This window comes from Pristis pectinata, chromosome 1 (assembly GCF_009764475.1).
Source record: "Pristis pectinata isolate sPriPec2 chromosome 1, sPriPec2.1.pri, whole genome shotgun sequence".
Lineage (NCBI taxonomy): Eukaryota > Metazoa > Chordata > Chondrichthyes > Rhinopristiformes > Pristidae > Pristis > Pristis pectinata.
Genome location: NC_067405.1, coordinates 124,334,796 through 124,357,927, shown reverse-complemented (window position 1 = coordinate 124,357,927; position 23,132 = coordinate 124,334,796). Strand labels below are relative to the sequence as shown.

Genomic DNA, 23,132 nt, shown 5'->3' with positions numbered 1-23,132 from the left:
ATGTCCTGTTTTTTTAAATAGCCAATTCCAATTGTGCAGGTTTTAATTCCACGGAACCTTTACTACTGAATTCAGGGATGAAACTATCTGTTTCTATTTGTGGAGTCATTCACCAAAAGCACTTGAGGCTGTACTGTAGAGTTACTTTTGCAGGCAAACACAACCTACAAAGTTACTGAATAAACTTTGATAGTTGGTTATGTGGTCTCCTCTGAGTGGTTGAAGACTAGAAATGTTTTTGGTATTCTGAAACATTCGGGCTACTAAAATTCAGTTAAACTAGTACAATTTTTATAATTCTTGAACATATTTAAATGTTTATAATAAGAAAAATTAAAAGCATTTTAAAAATTTAATCTCAAATAATTTTAAAAACGTATAACGAGATGCTCTGCTGCCTCAGAGCTCCAGCAACACAGGTTCAATCCCAACATCAGGTGCCATCTGTGTGGAGTTTTCAGGTTCTCTCTGTGACCACATAGTGTTTCCCTAGTTGCTCCAGTTTTCTCCCACATGCTAATTGGCTACTGTAAATTGCCCCTAGAGTAAGAGGATAGCAGGAGAATTGGGGAAGCTGTTGGAGATGTGAGAGGAAAAAAATGGAATTAGCATTGGATTAGTGGAAATTAGGTGCATGATGCTCACTGTGGATGGTGAGTCAAAGGCCCTGTTTCTGTGGGGTGTGACTATATCTAACACTTGCCGTGATCACTCCCCAAACCCAGCCTGCTGCAAGTTATTACAGCAAATCTCTTAGCAGAGTGGGCAACTACCACAAATTTATATTCATTTGCTGGACATTGAGGAGCCCAATGTTAGACTACGTTTGGCAAAACCACCACAAACGGCTCTCTGCAAGTTGGGACATTTGTGCTCAAGTGGAAATAAGATGTTTTTATTAGTCACATGTACATCAAAACACACAGTGAAATAGATCTTTTGCATAGTGTTCTGGGGGCAGCCCACGAGTGTCGCCACGCTTCCGGTGCCAACATAACATGCCCACAACTTCCTAATCCGTACGTCTTTGGAATGTGGGAGGAAACCGGAGGAAACCCATGCAGACACTGAGAGAACATACAAACTCCTTACAGACAGTGGCGGGAATTGAACCTGGGTCGCTGGCGCTGTAATAGTGTTATGTTAACCCTGATGTTGTGGACAGCTGAAGGGAAATGTTGTTTATGGTGTATAGTTTAGGAATGAAAGCATTGTCATTCTCTGAAAACAACTGACCAAGGCTGAATAATATGTTGGAATGGATCATATTTAGAAATTTGACATGATGCTTTGAGGGAATGACGACCTGAACTTATGGCACATTACATACATTCAGTTGCATTTTCATTAGGGGAGATTTGCAGGCTTTTATGAAACTAATCAATATTCCTTAAGCATTTTTTAAAATGTTAAGTAAATTCTGCTGTTGTGCAGGTATGACGCGCGCATGCAATGAACTTTGCAGGAATGCTGTTTTCATGGAGATGTATGAGCAGTTGAAAGCTATGTTCTCAAGTGGAAACAGTCTTGCCAGTTCTCAAACAGGTAACTTAATTTTACTCTGTTATGACAAATATGCATTGAATACTATAATAATAGTCAAATGGAAACACTTTCAATATGTGGAAAAGAAAAAATAAGTTATCCTTCATTCCATCACATAAATGCCTTGGGTGATTAATGGTACCTATTTATGATCAAAGTCCGATTTCGAGCATTTCTTGCTTAATGTGTAATGTTTGAATTGTAATTGCTGTTGTCAGACTGTCATGTGTGGCAAGATCCCAAAAATGGCAAACTAGAACAAATTTGCCCAGTGATATTGGCGTGGATAAATGCTACGCAGGGCACCGGGGGTAGCTTATCAACACCTGGTTGGACTTGAAAATTGGAAAAACTGCAAATGCTGGAAGTGTGAAATAATAAACAGAAAGCATTTGTGGAAAGTGAAACGATTAACATTTCAGGTCTGGGAATGTTCCTGTGGAAAGAGATGAGAGTGGGAAGGGTCACAGACCTGAAAAGTATTTCTCATACCACAGATACTGCCTGACCACTTAAATTTCTATCCAGCATTTTCTGCCTCATAAATCTCCTTTAAACTTTTTCTCTCCTCACCTTAAAAGCTATGCCTCCAGTATTTGACATTCCACCCTGGGAAAAAGACTTGAGTATTTTCTCTGGTGCAGAATTCAAAACAAGGAAAAGAATGAATGACTTGTATAGGGTCTTTTATGATGTTTTTTTGAAGTCTCAAAGCACTTTACAGCCTATACAATAGTTCTGTAGGTGTAGTCTCTAATGTGAAGGCCAAGCTGCTCATAGCAAGGACCAGAATTCCTACATTGTTGTGTGAGGAATAACTAATATCCATAGCACAAGGGGTAGTTCCATTCCTCTTTGGAATAGTGCCATGGGTTCTTTATGCCTAACTGGGAAGGCATATTGGATCTCTGTTTAATGTCTCATCTGAAAGATGGTATCTCCACTGCAATGTTTCCTCAGTACTCCGCTGGAGTGGTAACGTCAATTTTGATGCTGGTCTCAGGAATGGAACTTGAGCTCAGAGTCTAGTAACTCTGAATGAGATAGTTGTCAATTTGGAGACAGCTGCAATATACTGATTGGCATTTCAGGGGTGATATCAAGCTGCAATTCTTCACAACAAAAAAGGCTAATGAAATTCTGGAACTATCAGTACCAAAAAGCCGTTGAGACTAAAATTTCAAAAGAGATTGATAGATTTTTGTTAGGCAAATTTACTAAGTGGTGAAGGCAAAATGGGTAAATGGAGTTGAAGGACAGCCCAACAATGATCTAACTGAAAGATTGAACAATCTTTAGAGACCGATTGCATTCCTCCTGTTCCTGTGTCTAGTAACACAAGATGTTAAGGAGCAGGAAGTAGCAAGGTCTGTGATAAACGAACCCAGGTAGATTGGCTGATGATGAAATAAGGATTGATTTTTTTTAAACCTTTGTGTTAATTGATTGGCACTGCAGTTGCAGCTCTTGTTTTAAGAATGAAGAAGATTAGTTTAGCCAGAAAATGTTAAATGTGAGCACAAAATATGGTGGCAAGTAAAATTACAATATGTATTTACCTTTGTGATACCAAAATTCATTATGCCTTGTCTCTTGGGAGATGAGAAACTTAAGAACAAGTTTAAAAAAAAAATTGACATCCCAGAATTGGCAGAATTCCTGAGCCTTCTGTTCTATATTTACTGGCTCCTGTGATGTACACAGTTTTTTGTCCCCCATAAACACTTGATGGTATTTAGGCAACCTATACAATTCCAGGGACCAGTGCATAATTTGTTTCTGATCATTTTAGTGCAAAAATAGAAATATAACTTTTAATTCTGAGAAAGGGGTGCTTTCATTCTTGTTACAGTATGGCCACTAATACACAAATTGAATCTCATGGTATGATGTAGCATTTTTGTTGATTCACTTCGATCTCAGTGGATTCAACCATTCATTACAACATAATTAAAACGAGTTGTTTAATTTACCCTTTCACTTCAAATGTCTATAAAGAAAACAAAATGTGGGACAGTAAAATCTGTCCATTCATTAGGAATACCTTTAATTAGTTATTATTTTGCCTGACATTAGAGATTTTGGTCATTTTTAATAATTCTGCTTATTTAACTACCTTTTATTGTGAAGGTTTTGACCTTTTGTATATCACAGCCTTTTGATATATTTGCTATTCCAATATTCATCACTTTAACAAAATGATTTATTTTAGGATCTAAAAATGAGAAACAATTCATCTACAGTCACCCTAAGCTACAAAAGCTTGAAGAAGTTGTAGTGAACCACTTCCAATCTTGGGTAGCATCCAGAGGTAATGTGAGTTTGAGCATGGTTGCTGGTTGTGAAGTCAAAACAAAATCTGTAAATTCCTTTCTCATCCAGGTTTAAAACACATTTTTAAATGTTTCTAGATAATTTAAATGATGATGTATCAATGATTTTTTTTGTAGAGTCATAATGTCAAAATCAAGTTTATTGTCATATGCACAAGTACGTGTATGCACAGCTGCAATGAAAAACTTGCAGCAGCAATCTAGTTAGATTTATATTGTATATAATTCAAACTACAGTAAAATTCCAATAATCTGCCATCTGACTATTTGGAAATATCATTCGTTCGGCATCTGGCTCACCAGATAATGTTTGCTATGCTCACTTTCGACTTCGCTTGTCCCTGGTTATGGCGCTCCTCCTGGCATACTCGGTGGCCTCCGGTTACAGTGCTCCCTTTCCACTTAACTGATTCACTGGAAAATTTATTATCAAATTGTGTAGATTAAAAGGGTATCAAAGTATTAATAGAAATAACATCCAGTAGTCTGGAAAATCTGCTGATTCTGCATCACCGAAGTCCTAAGTATGCTGGATTATTGGGGTTTTACTGTACTGATGGTGGACACTGATCGTGTTTGTTATTTATTCCTGGGCTATGGATGGTACTGGCAAGTTTGGATTTATTGTCTGCACCTAGTTGTTTTCAGCATAAAGGCATCAGCATTCTCTTTGAATCACAGCAGCCTTGGTGGTGATTCTCACATGATAGCATTATGGGTTAGGTAGGAAGTTCTAAGAAGTTACTTTGTGATAATAACGGAATGGTTTTGGAGGTCCCAGTTAGAATGTGATGTGTCTTGAATGGCAGTGGCAATGAGCAAACAGCTTTGACTCAGATTGAGTATTGTGGCTTATCCATTCAAATGACTTAAGCATTCTCTTAAACTCTTGAGCTTTGTAGATGGGAAGTGGGTTTGGAAGGTGTTCAAATATTATCTTTGAATTCTGGGCTGTAAAAAATATTGGACCTTTTTTCATTGCACACTGTGGCTTTTCAGATTCTGTCATAATTTGTTAAAATGCATATTTTAACACCACGTTGCCTAACTAAAGGAATAGATTGGTAAAGTATTTCTCTATTTCCTTATGATGTAGAAGGAGGCCATTTCAGCGTATTAATTCTATGCTGCTCACTGTGCAATCCCATTTCCCAATGTTCCCATCAACTCTTTTTGCAACCCCCCTCCCCCCCCCCACCAGATGCTACACTCACCTATACACTACACTTTCAAGTTGCAAATTAAATGACTGATCTGCATATTTTTGGGATGTGGAAGGAAGCCAGAGTATGAGGGGAAATCCATGCAGACTCTATACTGGCAGCAGCAGAAGTCAGAATTGAACCTGGGCTGGTGGAACAGTGAGGCATCATTGTGCAGGGATTATTCCCTGTTTTTGTGCTCGTAACATGGAGAATTGATCACAGAGACTGGCGGTGAAGAAATCGGTGCATAGGAAACTAAGATGCATTGTAATTGCTACTTGAAGGGGTGGTGAATCACTGGAATCCTCTACCTTGGAAGGTTGTAGAGGCTAGATCATTTGAAGGTACTTGGAGGAGGAGGATTTTTTTGAAAGATTGGGTACTTGAATGCAATGGGGAACAGGAGCGTGATCAGGCCATTTGACCCCTTGATCCTGCATACATACCTGCTAATCTAATCTTAGATTTAACTCCACTTTTCTCATGTAGTCCAAAAAAATCTGTTCATCTTGGCCTTGAATATAATCATGACCCAGCCTCTTTGGGTCTCTGTGGTGGAGAACTGCAAAATTTCATGACTTTTGTGAGGAAAAAAATCCTCCTAACCTCAGTCATAAATAAGCAGCCACTTATTCTGAAACCATGCTCCTTAGTTCCAGATTCCCCATAAGTGGAAACATACTTACAGCATGTCTTGTTTTTCTCAGGTCCAAATACTTCTGGTGGGAAAGTTGATGGTGCAAGTACTCGTGCTATGATCTTCTCTTCGTATCGGCACAGTGTTCAAGAGATTGCTGAGATGCTCAGCAAACATCAGCCTCTTGTGCAAGTCATGACCTTTGTTGGGCATGCTTCAGGAAGGAACACTAAAGGGTTTACACAGAAGGAGCAGCTTGAGGTAACTTGGATATGTGAACCAAGAAAATTGTATAGTTATGCATAAAATTGCTAAAGCAAACTATAGCGAGAATGTGCTCTGAACAGAACACTTAGAATCATAGAATTTTTACATCACAGGAGATCATCAGTCTAGAACACCTCTTAGCAGAGCGTTCCTATCAGTGATCCAAACCCATTTCCTCGTTCTGTCCTCATAGCCCTGTAAATAACTTTTTCACAAGTACCTACATGATTCCCTTTCAAAGGCACTGATTCTCTTTCCATTATCTAAACTGGCAGACAATTCCTGACATTAACTGTATCCTGAGTTTAAAAAAAGACCTCCCATTGCCCCTTGTTTATTTTTCTCAGAATTTTGAATCTGTTTCCCCTTCTTGAAGTACATGCTAATAGTAACAGCTACCTATTTAAACCAGCCATGCTTTGAACATGTTTATCTCATCTCCTCTCAACTATCTTTGCTCTAAGAAAAACCACCTCAGCTTCTCTAGTCTAAGGCTTTGTGTCATCTTCAGATTTGAAAATTTTACCCTGCACATCCATGTTCAAGCATATATGTTGCCATCCTCCGATCTAGCAAAGAAAAACAGCCATTAATTACTGCTATTTGTTTTCTACCTTCAAACCAAGTTCCAATCCATGCTGCCACTAACCCTTTAATTGCATGGTATAGAAATACACTGTTGTGATATGAGACACCTTCAATTAAACCCTGCATAAACTGGGAACTTTTTCAAATGAATCAAAACTAGCATTTTGACCCATCTTCTCAAAAACATCTCTGATAGAGGCATTTAATTAAACACTTCTTATAATTAACTATGAAGAGTTCCACAAAGACGTTTTCAATCATAGAATGGTGACAGAACAGAAGGAGGTCATTTGACCAATTGTTTATGTGTTGGCTCTCAACCAGAGCAACTTGCTAATTCCATCCCCTAGCCCTTTCTTCATAACCTTGCGCATATCTCCTCGCCAAATAATTGTCCAGTTGCCTTTCAAAGACAGTGATGGAACCTCCCCACCACATTTACAGGCAATGTATTTCTGATTCCATTAAAAAAAATTCACTTGAATTGCTCTTAAATTTTCTTTCCTTTCATTTAATATCTATGGCCTCCAGTCCATGACTGTTCTACCAATGGGAGCAGCCTTCTGTTAACCACACTCCAAGCCTCTCATCATTTTATATAATTTTGTCACATCTCTCCTCAGTCTTTTCAAAGAAAGCAGTCCAGCCTTTCCATTCTGTCCTTGTAACTCATCCCACAAACCATTCTCATAAATCTTTTTTTAGACCCTCTCCAATGCTTCCACATTCATCCTGTAATGGTGTGACTAGAATTGAATACATCAGCTAAAGGTTCAGCATGACTTTTCTGCTTTCATATCTATGCCTTTATTGATACAGCCCAGAACCTCTGCCTTATTAACTGTTTTTATTGAAATAGGTTCAAAAGGCCATTTAAAGATAAGAGGACAGTTGAAGTTGTCAAACGTGGACTCTCTAATAGCTTAACAGATTTATTCAGCACATCTTGATTGATGAGTAGGTAGCAAACTGAACTGGGTCCTATCCCTGTGCATCTTAGCATTGTAAGAGGCCATTTAGCCCTTTGTACCTTTCTGTGCATTCCACTTGCTACCATTCCCACGTCCTTTCCCATATCCACCTAAGTTTTCACTTTTAAGTATTCTTTAAGTCTACTTAAAAAAAACTAATTATGGATTCTGCCTCTACCAATAATCCTCAGGACATTCCAGATTCCATCAGCTTTGTCTGTTTAAGATGCGAGTCCAAACCACGTTCATTGTTTATTATCTTAACATTGTGATCTCCTGTTTGCAATTCACTAAATGGTGAAAATAGTTTCTCATCCTTTATACCTGTTATGAAATGTGCTTCAGATTATGTTCGCACATTCACCTTTATTTTAAGCTTATCTCAAATATTTTCCTACTTTTGTCTCCTCCCTTCCCTCATTGCCCCCCAACCTCTTGAGCGAGCCGCAGTCAATTCAAAGTCTCTTTTTTAAAAACAAACCCTTATGCCCTTCAAGGTAATTAGACAAATACAGAAGCTCCAAACTGGTTTCTCCCTTTCTGTTCTAGTCAAAAAGTTATCAGTTATTTACCTAATGCCATCATGCAAGGAGACAGTCCTTGCTATGATCTCCATTATCTAATCTACAAGCTGAATACTATTTTGGGGGGCAGGGAGAATGTATGAATATTCTGAAATTGTAATCTTGTGTTTTGTTGATTTAGATGGATCATGGTTCCACCTGACCCCATCACCTCAAACAATCAGTTTTATCGTATGTGATTAAAATCTTAACAACCTGAACCAGATCCCTTCAGTTAGGGTGTCTGCTGGAAGTACATGTACAGACACAGAGTTTGTCATCTTAGCTCAATGAACTTAGTTCTGGACTCCTCCTGTTTTCCTTTTTATGATTGGGGGTGGGGGGGCGGCGGGGGGCGGTCTGCATAATTTAATCCAGATGAAATCTCTCAAAAGCCATTTAAAACACAAATATAATGGTCCTGGTTTGATGTTGGAGAAACTCAGTAATATAGAGTCAGTGTTCTATGTTATGCTCTAATATTTTCTTATTTAAATTTTATTTGATGTTAGGTAATGAAGTGCTTTCGTGAAGGTGGTTATAATGTGTTGGTTTCTACGTGTGTGGGTGAAGAAGGACTGGACATTGGGGAAGTTGACCTCATTATTTGCTTTGATGCTCAAAAGAGCCCTATTCGCATGATACAAAGAATGGGCCGAACAGGTCGGAAGCGAGAGGGCAGAATTGTGGTCCTTCTTGCTGAAGGACGAGAAGAACGGGTGAGTCTACAGTGCTACTTTCATATATTTCTTGACAATCTTTTGGGATTGAGGCTGATTGATTTCCACTCTGTTTTTTGTAGCTTCTCAGGTGGCTAATGAAGCCAATATGGGAACAGAAGAATCTTCCACAGATAGGGCAGGTGATGGCTGATGGGGTGGATGGGTGGGTGGATGGATGGATAGTTTGGGAGGTAATCAGGTCCTCCTGCCACTTACATGGGACCTCTGTGTTCCTGATGCATGACCTTGGTTCTCAATACTGCCTGAATGCTCCTCTTTCATTTTGAGTGATAATGGGCCAAAGATTTCCAGGGGTTGGTGGGATTGTTGCATTCATGAATGTTTTCCTCTTTCTGACTAATAATATCTTTCTATGACACAGCTTGGAATAAAGTATCTGTTCCAGGAGTCTGCTGTTGGATGTGAGAAGGATTTGGCCTGTCCAACTTGGTTGAGTGTAGCTAGGGCCCTAATAATGGGAAGAGGACCCTGACAATAGTTCACTTATCCCTCCGGTGAATCTGGCAGATTTTTCAGAGATGGCATTGGCAGTAGTGTTCCAGTACCTTTTGAGATGCCTGCTCATGTCTCAGAAGCATATAGGAGGGCAAGGGTCACTACTTCCTTGTGGTCCATGACTTTTGTGTCAGGTTTGAGGCCTCTATCTTCAAATACCCTTTTCCTTTAATCCAAAGGCTGAGTTGGTGCATTGAAATCATGGTAAATTACATCATCAGTGTCTGCCTTCACTGAGATATAGGATGTGATCTAACTTTTCCATGGTTTTGAGGGCAGTATGGTGCAGCAGGGATGGGTTGGTAGAGGATCTTTCTCTTGCAGATGTTGACTATAAAGTCCTTCCTCTCATATACTTAAGAGAAAGCATTGTATGATTGGTGATGTAAGTTTTGTGTCGTTGGAACAACTTTGTTCTGTGCTCTCTATGAAATCAATCTTTGGAACTAGATTGCATTTTTAATTGTATCAATCTAATTTGTGTTGACATTTCATTTGACTTTTAACATTCATCCACTATTAACCAGTTGATATTAAATTGTCTATTCAGTGCAAGGGATTTTAAAACATCTAAGGCAATAACAACATGAAAGTGAAATTCACAAAAATGGGATCTGAAGTGTATAATGAACAATTTTGTAAAAAGACTTAACATCTAATAAAATGTAGAACTATTTTGTTTGCATAGCCAGGAGTTATTTTGGGATAAGAATGCAAGATCAGATATATAAACAGGAAAACTATTGAAATCCAGAAATGAAACTACAGTTTTAATTTTGTGAGAATAAGCCTGGTCACTATTATTTTTTGCTTTTCGGATTTTTTTGTTTGGTATATTGAACTTGCAAATTGTTCCAAATTAACATGGTCCCCTGTTGCAATAAATTTGTCATGCTGAATTTCTAAAAGACACATATAGACTGCTGTAAGGCTTGCCAAAACTATTTAGATTAATTGTTGGAGGGTGGGGTGGAAATTGATGCAGAATAGAATTTATTGATTGCAAAAAAAGGTCTTTATGAAAATATCTTTGAGGTAGCTCCAGCTGCGAACAGAAAAATATTGATTTTGGATAGATATAAATGTATTGACTAGTAAGATTGCCTAGGTATTTGAAAAGCTGTTTTGAATTAATGGACACTTAAACCTAATTTCAGACCTACAACCAAAGTCAGTGTTCCAAGCGGAGTATTTACAAAACCATTCTAGGAAATGGCAACAAATCCTTTCACCTTTATGCTAATAGTCCACGAATGGTTCCAAATGGTCTAAATCCTGTTGCACACAAGATGTACATAACTACTGGAGAATATGAATCAAATAATGTATCAAGGCACACAACAAAGCATGGAAGAAAGTCGAGTGTTGTACTTCCAGAATCATTCAGCAGATGTCCAGGTATGATGGTTAGGTAGCATGTTTTGAACTTTGTGAATGGATTAACAAATCCTTGCTTAAAACAATGAGTTGGTTTTGTTTATTTTTAAATTTGGAAATTAGGAAACAATAGTCCATTGAGTTGTATGAGAGACTTGTTTAAACAGTGGCTGATTGAAAGCAAACTTATTGCCTACAGACAATATTTTTGGGTAATATTTTGGAAAGCTTAAAATTTGATCAGCATCAAAGATTAGTTCAAAGGATATGGAATGTAGCATGTGAGTACAATAATGTTCCGAAAGGCTTTGTTGTCACAATGCCGTCAGTGTACTTGGGCAATCATGTAGCTGCTTGGAGTGTGCAGCTTGATTTAATGTTCCAGAGTATAATATCTTATACTTTATTACTGGTCTTATAGTTTTGCTCTTTTCTCATTCTCCCCTCTCACAGCTGCCTCTTTTCGGTTTCTGTGGCTTCCTGATGCAGTCTTAGCCTTTCATAATGGGTATTTATAATTAATTTTAAAGTTTTTTTTTCCTTTAAAATTAGAGCCCAGGTCAACCTTGAAGCATTTCAAGCTCTCCAAAAACCTTATGGACTCTTGGTGCTACCAATCCTGCACCCTTGACTTCAAATGGACTGCATTTGTTTAAAGGACCAGTTCATCACCATCTTCTCAAGCTCAACTAGGGACTGGCAGTTAATTGTACCTTTTGCCAGCAATCCCCATGTTCAGTGAATGAATATTTTTAAAAAATGCCAAAGTTCCTTTGGAAAACCACCATTCAGTTTAGTTGGATAAGCCACCATATCTGCATGTGTTTGTATTTGGAATGTGTGTCTGTCCAGCAATTGCTATGCAGGAGCTCCCGGATTACAGAAGACCTGACTTGCGGAAATCTGACTTTACTCAAATTCTCTCATAAATCAATCAACATTTTATAAGTGAATGCTTTGTTAGCCTAACAACTAATAGTAAAATGTTTGGTGATATTCAGTTAAAGGACAGACTGGAAGCACATGGAGAGGAGGTCAGCAGCTACCACCGTTCCCTCTAAAAACAGGTCTTGTTGGATTTCAAGTCATGAATGAATTATAACCTTTGTCAAAGAAAATCACCACTGTCTGATATTTTTAGGTTCCTCTCTGTGGTGATATTTCATCTAACAGATGGCAGGAACTGAGGCTGGCAAGCGATTTAAGAGAAACTGGGCTGAACTCGTGATTTTTATTTCTTGTGACATCCAGTGATATCTAGCAGACAGTATTAACAAATAGCCAGTCATGACAATCAAAAAAAACACAGGACATAGTGAGATATAGTTGTAGAGTTTACTGTTAGCCTCAGTTGCTAAATAATGGCACTGGGTCACACTGTCATTGTCAATAGTAGGGCTTAATATGTACAAATATTTCCATTTACGCTGCAATATTTATGCAGAAGTCATAAACTTGATCAGAATTTAGCTTTACTTGCCCTGACCCCCTCATCAATCAATCAAATCTTAAATAATCTCTCTTTATCTTTTTTAATATTTATCCAAACAAACTAGTTTCACTAAGAGCATGCTCATTTGGTTTTATTATCATCCTACCAGCTGGGTGGGAAAATATTCTGAGGGGAAAAGAAGTACTGCTTCTAAATCAGGAAGGGGAGGCTCAACTACTTCGGGCAATGTGTTTTTAAGCTTGATTTTGGGGGAAATTGTTTCTGACTTACGGAAAAATCTGTTTACAGACAGTTCTCAGCAATGGAACCCTTGCAATAACTTGGGGACTGCTGAGTTTTGCTCATCTTCAGTTGTCTTAGTGATGGTTGGCAACATTTTTGGTAGTTTAGTGTCGGATCCGGTTATTTTTGAATCCGCAGGTTCTTTCAAGAGTCCAGGAATGAGTTGAAAACAACTTGGTGCCTCAAAGTCTTATTGGAAAAGTTTAAAACAAAGAAACAGTCACAGAGCACACGGCACTAGCTTTACTACAAGGAGATGAGCCGAGACTAAAGGAACTAAAGATGAGCTAGGGCCGGTGGGGGGGGTGGGGTGGGGAGAGCAAGAGAGTGATTAACAAAAACCGACACCTTTTACACCTGAGATAAGAGAGACTCCTTAGCTAACAATATTCCAATCAGGAAACCTATTAGATACTTGTGGCCAAACCAACCAGTGAAAAAACACATATTCACCTGATGGACGAACCAATAAGCTAGTAAGTGGCCATTCCTTGTGCAGCCACTTGAGGTGTATTAAACACTATACATGTTTTTTAAAAAAAACTAATTAAAACAGTTGAATCCAACATTAGTAAACTTAGTGGTTTGATAACTTCTGAGTGTAGTTAATAGCTAATCACATTGGTATGGGAATGGAACAAAAGCAGAAAATGCTAGAAAAAATCAGCAGGTCAAGCAGCATCTGAGGAAAGAAAATAATCGATCTTTTGTGTCTGCAGCCCTTGATTAGAACTGTGTGGGAATGGAATTGTATGTAGACCGAAAAGCCAGAAGAATTAGGAAAAGGGGTAGGCCATTTAGGCCCTTATGCTGATCCAACTAATTGGCAGATGGAATTTAATCCAGACAACTGTGAGGTAATGAACCTGGGAGGTCAAACTCTGGTCAGATATGTAGGGTAAATGGCAGGGACCTTAGTAGGGTTAATGTATAGAGAGACCTTGGGGTGCAAGACCACAGCTCCCTGACAGTAGCAACACAGGTTAGATAGGGTAGTGAAAAAGGCACTTGACATGCTTGCCTTCAAAGGCCAAGATATTGAGTATAAAAGTTGAGACATGTTGTAGTTGTACAAAATATTGGTTAGAGTATAGTTCTTATTGCCATACTACAGGAAGGATCTGGTAGCGCTAGAGAGAAACCGGAATAGATTTGTCAGGATGTTGTCTGAAATGGAGAGCTGTAGTTATAACAAGAGTTAGCGTAGGGAAGTGTACGGTCATGCACTTTTGTAGAAGGAATAAAGGCGTAGACTGTTTTTTAAACGGGAAGAGAATTTAGAAATCGGAGGTGCAAAGGGACTTGGGATTCCCTAAAGGTTAACTGGCAGGTCGAGTCGGTAGTAAAGAAGGCAAATGCAATGGTAAACATTCATTTTGAGAGGACTGAAATATAAAAGCAAGGATGTAATGCTGAGGCTTTATGAAGTATTGGTCAGACCACATTTGGAGTATTGTAAGCAGTTTTGGGCCCCATATCTAAGGAAGAAATGTGCTGGCATTGGAGAGAGTCCAGAGGAGGTTTACAAGAATGATCCTATGACTGAAAAGGTTAATGTATGAGGAGTGTTTGATGGCTCTGGGCCTGTACTCGCTGGAGTTTAGAAGGATGGGGGGGGGGGGGGGGATCTCATTGAAACCTACCGACTATTGAAAAGCCTGGATAGAGTGGATGTGGAGAGGATATTTCCAGTAGTGGGAGAGTCTAGGACCAGATGGCACAGCCTCAGAATAGAAGGATGTCCCTTTAGAACAGAGATGAGGAAGAATTCCTTTAGCCAGAGGGTGGTGAATCTGTGGAATTCATTGCCACAGGTGGCTGTGGAAGCCAAGTCATTGGGTATATTTAAAGTGGAGGTTGATAGGTTCTTCATTAGTAGAGGTGTCAAAGGATATGGGGAGAAGGCAGGAGAATGAGGATGGAAAAAGAAATCAGTCATGATCAATTGGTGGAGCAGACTCAATGGGCCAAATGGACTAATTCTGCTCCTATGTCTTCTGGTCTCAGTAACGCAAAAAGACATATTTCACTGTGTGTTTCGACGTACATGTGACTAATAAATAAATATCTTATTATGGAGATTGAATACACTTTGGTTATTATTACTGGAAAATAGGCTGAGGGGTGACCTTATAGAGGGGCATGGATAAGTTAGATAGTCAATCTTCCTAGGATGGGACTCTAGAACTAGAGCACAGATTTAAGGTGAGGGGGAAATTTTTCAAGGAGATCTGATGAGTACATTTTTCCACATGCCTCAATGACTACCGACCAGTGGCTCTGACATCCACCATCATGAAGTGCTTTGAGACGCTGGTCATGGCACGCATCAACTCCAGCCTCCCAGTTTCGACCCACTGCAATTTGCCTATTGCCGAAACAGGTCTACAGTGGACGCCATCTCGCTGGCCCTAACCTCAGCTCTGGAGCATCTGAACAGTAAAGACACCTACATTAGACTATTGTTTATTGACTACAGCTCTGCCTTCAATACTATAATCCCAAGCAAACTTGTCACCAAACTCCAAGATCTCCCTCTGTAACTGGATCCTTGACTTTCTAACCAACAGACTGCAGTCAGTGAGGATAGGCAGCAATACCTCCGGCACGATTATTCTCAACACTGGTGCCCCATAAGGCTGCGTCCTCAGCCCTCTACTTCCTATACACTCATGACTGTGTGGCCAGATTCTGCTCTAACTCCATCTACAAGTTTGCAGATGATACCACCATTGTAGGCCGTATCTCAAACAGCGACGAGTCGGAGTACAGGAAGGAGACAGATGATGTCATGACAACAACCGTTCCCTCAATGTCAACAAAACAAAAGAGCTGGTCATTGACTTCAGGAAAGGGGACGGTGTACGTGCACCTGTCTACATCAATGGTGCTGAGGTCGAGAGGGTTGAGAGCTTCAAGTTCCTGGGAGTGAACATCACCAACAGCCTGTCCTAGTCAAATCACGTAGATGCCACAGCCAAGAAAGCTCACCAGCACCTCTACCTCCTCAGGAGGCTAAAGAAATTCAGTATGTCCTGTTACGAGCCAGGTTGCTACTTGGTGAATTTCCTTTTAAGGCACCTGGACAGTAGAGTAGTAGTAGTGTATGTGGTGTTATCTATGAGACGGCAAGACTATAACTGGAGCGGACTGGGTTTTTGCACAGAGTCGGGGAGAGAGAGAGAGAGAGAGAGACACTGACTGCTGGTCTCTGTATCTATGGATGAAGAAAAATAGCTGCGTCTGTCACTATACAATCCATGTATGGATTTTTGGAGCAATCAAGTGGAGTCCACTTTGTCGTTAACCTGTACTGGAAAGCCGGTATTTCTGTGGGCGGCCACATATCGAATGCCCTCGGGGTGGCAGATACTTCGGAACAAAGCAGTGGAGATCATTGGTGATTGAGGTATCGTATGGGTTCCATCGTGGAACATGTGGATTTCGTAAATTCTCTCTCTACATTTTCTCTGTTTTCTCTCCAGTCAACTGTGGTTTTGCAAAAGCCTTTGCTCACGTCCAACCGTATGACTTGCTGAACTGAACTTTGAAAACTTCCTAGACTTGGGGTTTGGGAATTTTCTACACACACTTAGGGTTTATATTTGTGGGGTCAATGTTTAATATCTAATGCTTTTACTTATTATTACAAGTAGTTATTAATAAAATAGTTTCTAACACTTATACATGGTGTTTTTATTGTTGCTGGTACGTAACAGTCCCCTTTGACACTCACCAACTTTTATCGATGCACCATAGAAAGCATCCTGTCTGGATGCACCACGGCTTGGTACGGCAACTGCTCTGCCCAGGACCGCAAGAAACTGCAGAGAGTTGTGGACACAACCCAGCGCATCATGGAAACCAGCCTCCCCTCCTTGGACTCTGTCTTTACCTCACTGCCTTGGCGAAGCAGCCAGCATAATCAAAGACCCCACCCACCCGGGTCATTCTCTCTTCTCTCCTCTTCTGTCAGATAGAAGATACAGGAGCCTGAGGGCACATACCACCAAGCTTAAGGACAGCTTCTACCCCACTGTGATAAGACTGTTGAACGGTTCCCTTATACGATGAGATGGACTCTGACCTCATGATCTACCTTGTCGTGACCTTGCACCTTATTGCACTGCACTTGCTCTGTAGCTGTAACACTTTACTTTTTACTGTTATTGTTTTCACCTGTACTACCTCAATGCACTCTGTACTAACTCAATGTAACTGCACAATGTAAAGAATTGACCTGTATGATCGGTATGCAAGACAAGTTTTTCACTGGACCTTGGTACAAGTGACAATAATAAACCAATACCGATACCACAGTGCATATCTGGAATGGGCTGCCAGAGGAGGTAGTAGAGGCAGGTAAAATTATAATATTTAAAAGGACAAATACTTGGATAGGAAAGGAGCAGAGGGATACAGGTCCAATGCAGGCATATGGGATTAGTGTAGAATTACTCTCGGCATGGATGAGGTGGGCTGAAAGGAGCTTGTTTTCTGCTGTACACTGCCATGATTCTGTGATAACTTTCCACATCCATTTTCCTGCCCTATGCCCATTATCCTTGATGTCCTTACTGATTAAAAAAAACTCTCCTTTGAATACATTCAAGGATTCATCCTCCACAGTTTCCTGAGGTAAAGAATTAAAAAGACTCACAACCTTTGGAGAAAAATTCTTTTTTCTCTCTGTCTTAAATGGCTACCTCCTTATTCTGAGACTGTGCCCTCTGGTTCTACAATCTCCCATAAAGGAAAACTCCTCTCAGCATTTACTCTGTAAAGCCCTATAAGATTCTTGTTTCAGTAAAATTGCCTCTCGTTATTCCAAACCCAACCTAACCTTTCCTTGTACAGCAGTCCCTCCAAACCAGTATCTTCCTAGTGAACCTTTTCTGAACTGCTTCCAATGATAATATAACTTCCCTTAAATAAAGGAATCAAAACTGTTCACATTATTCTAGTTGTGGTCTCACTAGTGCCTTGTACAGCTGCAGTAAGAATCCTGACTTTTATGGTCCAGCACCCTTGAAATAAAAGCCAACATTCCATTAGCCTTTCCAATTACCTGCTGTACCTGTATGCTAACTTTCTCTTTTATGTACCCCTGAATCCCTTTTTATTGCAATTTAGTGCAGTCTTTTTCCATTCAAACAATCTGCTTTATTATTCTCCTTTCCAAAGTGAACAAATTCACATTTTCCCATGTTATGTTTCTTTTGTCAGTTTTATGCCTATTTACTTAACCTATCAATATCTTAAACTGTATTTTTACAGTGAATTTGGCTGCAGTACATTTGCTTTCTTTCTCTAAATTAATATATGTTGTAAACAGCTGCAGTCCCAACACTGATTCCTGCGGTACCCCACTGGCTACAGGTCACCAATCACCCCCCCCCCCCCACACCCACCCACCCACCCACCATAATCACTACTTGCTGCTTCCTGCGAGTGAGCCAAGCCACTTTTTGTGCTAATATATTACTTCCAATACCATGATCTCTCATCTTTGTCACCTTTTGTGTGGTGCCTTTTAAAAATCCAAACACATTACATTTGTTGGTTATCACTCTAACCACTCTGGCTGATACTTCCTCAAAGATCTCTAATAAATTTGTCAGATATAATTTCCCTTTCATGAAACTATAATGACTCTGCTTTTATCTCATTTTCTCAATAATTAATTATAACATTTTTTCAATGAAGGATGTTGGACTAACTGGCCTATGCTTATCTGCTTTTTCCCTCCCACACTTTTTGAATAAGGATATTACATTGGCAGTTTTCCAATCCTCTAGTTTTTCTCCCGAATCTAAAGATTTTCAGAAGACTGTAACTAGTACATCCATCGTCTCTGTAGCTACGCTTTTAGGATTCTAGGTCCAAGGGACTTGCCAGTCTTTTAGGCCCATTAGCTTGCTTATTATTAACCCTGTAGTAATGGTATTTAATTCTGACTGATGTTTAACTTCTCTGCCACTTTCTTGTTATCCATAATTATTTCTCATTCTCTAAGGGGCCAAAGTTCACTTTGAACTCTCTCTCTCTTATGTAGCTCTTTTTTTCTGTCAGTTTGCCTTTGTAGTTTTTTTTTCCTCCTTGACTTTTAGTCCTCTGCTAGGTTCTGAATTTATCCCAATCTTCAGGCTTACCATTAGTTTTGCCGCCATCTATGCTTTCTTTCTCAACCTAATACGCTATTCCTTGGTCAACCATGATTAATTCATTCCTTGGAATCTCCTCAGTGGGATTCTAAAGTCTAGAAGGTATTGGCCCAGTCTGTCTAATCTCTCATATTTGCCTGGCCTTGGACTGTTGCTGGAAGGTGTTGTGCTTGTTTCTGTGGCGAAATAGTGTGTTGGTTATGACAAGACCCTCTCCAATCACATTGTTAGGAGGAAGGACCTAACACAGCAAGCTTTCCCAAGTCTTTACAATCACAACTTGCCAAAGGATTGTGTCTTGTCCTACCCTGGTGCTGAAGCTGCCTAAGAGAATCAGTTTTTCTCCTCCTTGAATGCAAGCGGGAATTTTCTTTACCTTGACTGAAGGAGTCTTTCTTGGTCTCGTCTACAGCTTCTAGGGTTGTGCCATATGTGCTGATGTTAATAGAATGTTGATTCTGTGTTAGTGAGCTGGAGGTCTACATGGGGAATTGCTGAGACACGCAAGCTCATACTTGATGGTGAAGTCCACCCCATGAGGGTGGTGTTCCTCTGTCGGTGTGACTTTCCATAAGAAGGTGTACGTGCTGCTCTGTTTTTTTTCCCCCAGAGCTGGCTATCTCTTGCTCATTTTGCATCACTCAGGTCAGTGAAATCAATGTCAAAGTCTGATTTCTTTTAACTTGGGGGTACATAAAGTTCCATGTGAACACTTGATCCACTGGGAAAAGGGACCAAGATGACTGGATGGAGACTGGAGTCTGCTGCATGGATGTAAGGCTCACATGTAAATGCCTCTCAGTGTATGGATGCACATAAGTGGGTATAAATGGCCTTGTCTGTTTACTCTTTACTTCACCCCACCCCTACCCCCACCCACACTGCTCTTGTTCTAACTCTCAATCTTCCCCATCTCTGAATCTTTTGAATGTTTTACTTGACCTCTGTCCTTCACCCACCCCCATTCAGATCTTTGTGCACAGGTGCTCTCCTCTTGTTACCGGTGGTGTAGATGTGTTGTCCCAAGCCTCTTGCTGAAAATGGATGGTTTCGGCAGAAGCAGGTGAGTATCACTACAAACAATGTTCATCTAAGTATCCTGTTTGTAATGATCAAACAGGAACAATTAGGTTTTGGAATGTTTTGTCCATTTTGAGAAGATCCTAATAAGTCTAGAACATGGAACATAGAAAACCTACAGCACAATTCAGGCCCTTTGGCCCACAAAGCTGTGCCGAGCATGTCCCTACCTCAGAAATTACTAGGCTTACCTATAGCCCTCTATTTTTCTCAGCTCCATGTACCTATCCAAAAGTTTCTTAAAAGACCCTATCGTTTCTGCTTCCACCACCGTTGCCGGCAGCCCATTCCACGCACTCACCACTCTCTGAGTAAAAAAAAACTTACCCCTGACATCTCCTCCTCTATGCCTACTCCCCTGCACCTTAAACCTGTGTCTTCTTGTGGCAACCATTTCAGCCCTGGGGAAAGGCCTCTGACCATCTACCCAATCTAGTGGCTTCTATACTGAGCATTCATAGCACTGAACCTGTTGAACCAAGTTCTTAATTTTTAAAACCTTCTGTTAGGTTATTTTCCACTGGGGGGAAAAAAGACACTGGCTTGTTCAGTCTGTCTTCACTTCTGGTATCATCCTCGTAAATACCTGAGCTACCAATCGAGAGATGGGTATCATTTATTTGTCAAGTTGGATCATATAGGTACTTAAATTTGATGATGAATTTGACAGGAATATGTTTATTTTAATAGCATTCCACTCTTTATATAAAAGATTTGATTTGTGATTGAGACATTTGTCTGCTACCTTTCCCCATGTTGTGGAAAACAGATCATGTTGTGCATGTGGCCAAGACTATCAGGCACTTCAGTCTGCAGGATTTAGAAGTATTTTTTTAAACAAATTGTTGAAAAAGCCATTAAACCAGTGATCTGGCATTTTTTCATTTACACTCTCACCTTTTCCCCTTCCCCCTTCTGGCATGCACATAGAAACCACCTAGATAAAGACATTTGGTGTAGAAGTGAAATGCTAAATAGAAGAGAGAAAAAATGAATGAAAGCAAACACTTATTCCGGACATTACAGACTTATTTTTTCTCTGTGACCAATACCATGCATCTCCTTCATTGGATATTTTCTTTTGCTTCTCCATTGGCTTTGTGTTTTAATTCATATTTTTCTCCTGGCAAGTCCAGTATTGATTGCCCAAAAGGCAGTGGTCAGACACCTTTAAGTAATTCAATCCTTCATTTAGATAGAGGCTTCCAGGATTTAGACCCAGCAATGGTAAAACAGTGATATTTTTCTCAGCCAGGGTGCTGTGTAACTTGGGGGGGGGGCGGTGGGGGTATATTCCTTCCAGGCTGTTCCCGTGCCCCTTCTGCCCTTGTCCTCCTTGCTTATTGAAGTTGGAGGTCAGAGTATCTTGGGTGCCTAGAATCATTTTGTTGATGGAACACTGTGTAGCCACGGTGTGATGGTGATGGAGGGAATGGATATTTAGGATGGTGGGTGGGTTGGGCTGCCAATCAAGTACATTTTTTTTCCTGAGTGACGTCAGGCCTCTTGAGTGTTATTGGAGTCACCCTCGTCATGCTCCTGACTTATAATTTGTAGATAGTGGAAAGGCATTTGCATGTCAGGTAGCGAGTCACTCACTACCTAGCCTCTGACCTTTTCTTGTAGTTGCAATATTTCTGGCCATTGGTAACCCATTCCCCCTGATTGTTGATGGTGGGGGTGATTCTGCAAAGGTAATGTCATTGAATGTTAAAGATAGATGGTAGGCTCTGGCTTTCAGGTTATCGCCCAGCACTTTGCTGTGATTGTTAATTGCCTCTTACCAGCTCATTGCTGAATGTTGTCCAGGTCCTGCTGTGTGAAATTGAAAACTGAGCATTCATTGGTGAACAATGAATGGTTAACCTTGTGAAAGGAAAGTGTTTGTGTCTTGGAAATTGTTCTTGGAAATTCCTGTAGCAATAACGACAGCCATCTTCCTTTTGTGTGAGGTATGATCCAATCATTTGTATGTTTTTCCCTTGATGCACATTGACTTTAATCAGGGCTTCTTGATACCGCACTTATCAAATACCTCCTTGGTGTCAAGGGCAATCACTCTCGCTTTACCTCTGGAATTTAGCCTTTTGGTCCATATGTGGACCAAAGCTGGAATGAGGTTTGTAGTCTACGTGTTTGGTCTTTTCAACATGAATTTGATCTTCATTTTGCTTGCTTCAGTGAATATGCCACACTGAAACTTTCACGTCAGTAATTATGTACATTTTGTTTTGGGTACCTTTTCCTTTCTCAATGTTAGCTTGCAGCTCAGCTGTTTTCATTGAGGGACAAATAACTTGAATATCTTCACTTCAGCTGAAAACATGATTTCATAAGTGAGAATTTAAATGAAACACCACCAACCATTTCACTTCATAAATAAGGTTAGTTATGAAATATAGGTCATTACTTTGCATATATTCCAGGCAAAGTAAATGATTGCCAGAATATCGTGAGGATTTTAAGGTTGCATTTGTCTCTTCCAAGATGCTGTTGGAAGTATTCAATAGCAGCAGCAGAGGGTGCTTTGAAGACTTGATACAATACTTGGTTCTCTGCAGATGCTGCCTGGCCTTGTTTGTTCTATTATGAATAAAGCTAAACTATAACCTGACCTTAAGTGAAATAAAAAAACACACAAGCTACTAGTGCTTTACAAACAATGCTTTTCTACAGTTAAGAGTGAAATCCATTTGCAGGTATATGATTCCCACAAACAGCAGAAAGATCGATTGATCTGTTTTTGATTATGATTGTCAAAACAGGAAGGTTTTGTGGGTGTTTGGGAAAACTCTCAAGTGGAAAATGCAACGGGGACATTAGTCCCCATGTTACACAAGTCTACTTTGTAGGATTTTACCTTTAATGACAGTGTTGAAATGTCAGGCAAAATCAAGTTCTAGAAATCAGACATGAATTCATTTGCTTCTGACTTGGGGAAGGTGCTAATATATATCAAATAAACGTTCTAGGTTCTTTTGATTATTTATCTCTTGGTTTCATTGTATTTCATGATTAGGTAATGAAACAGAAAATGTTGAAGTGCTCAGCAGTCAGGGATCATCTGTGGAGAGAAAACCAGAGTTAAGGTTTAATGTCTACCTTTCTTCAGAACTGGAATAATATTATTTTGAATTTTTAATGCATCATATTCAATCTAAAATAGGTGAAAAAGGGGCAACTCTGTGATCTTTCCTGTTCTTTTCTCTGTTGCTATCCTCCTAGAACCTTTTTAGCAATGGAAAAGTAATTTCCTCGGTGGACTATCATTTATTGACCCTGACTACTTTATTTTAAAATACATGCAGGCTGTCCCCGGGTATCAAATGGGTTCTGTTTTTACAGATGTTCATAAGTTGATCATGAAGTGCTTTGAGAGGTTGGTCATGGCACGCATCAACTCCAGCCTACCAGACAACCTGGACCCAT

General features: G+C 39.8%; 1 protein-coding gene across 1 annotated transcript in view; it reads left to right on the top strand.

Moving 5' to 3' along the window:
• Nucleotides 1-23,132, top strand: part of LOC127581901 (Fanconi anemia group M protein homolog) — a 129,947-nt gene that overhangs the window by 64,450 nt on the left and 42,365 nt on the right. The window contains 5 exon segments of the mRNA XM_052036737.1: nucleotides 1,435-1,545; nucleotides 3,758-3,856; nucleotides 5,791-5,981; nucleotides 8,622-8,828; nucleotides 10,505-10,745. Coding sequence (XP_051892697.1) covers nucleotides 1,435-1,545; nucleotides 3,758-3,856; nucleotides 5,791-5,981; nucleotides 8,622-8,828; nucleotides 10,505-10,745 — 849 coding nt within the window.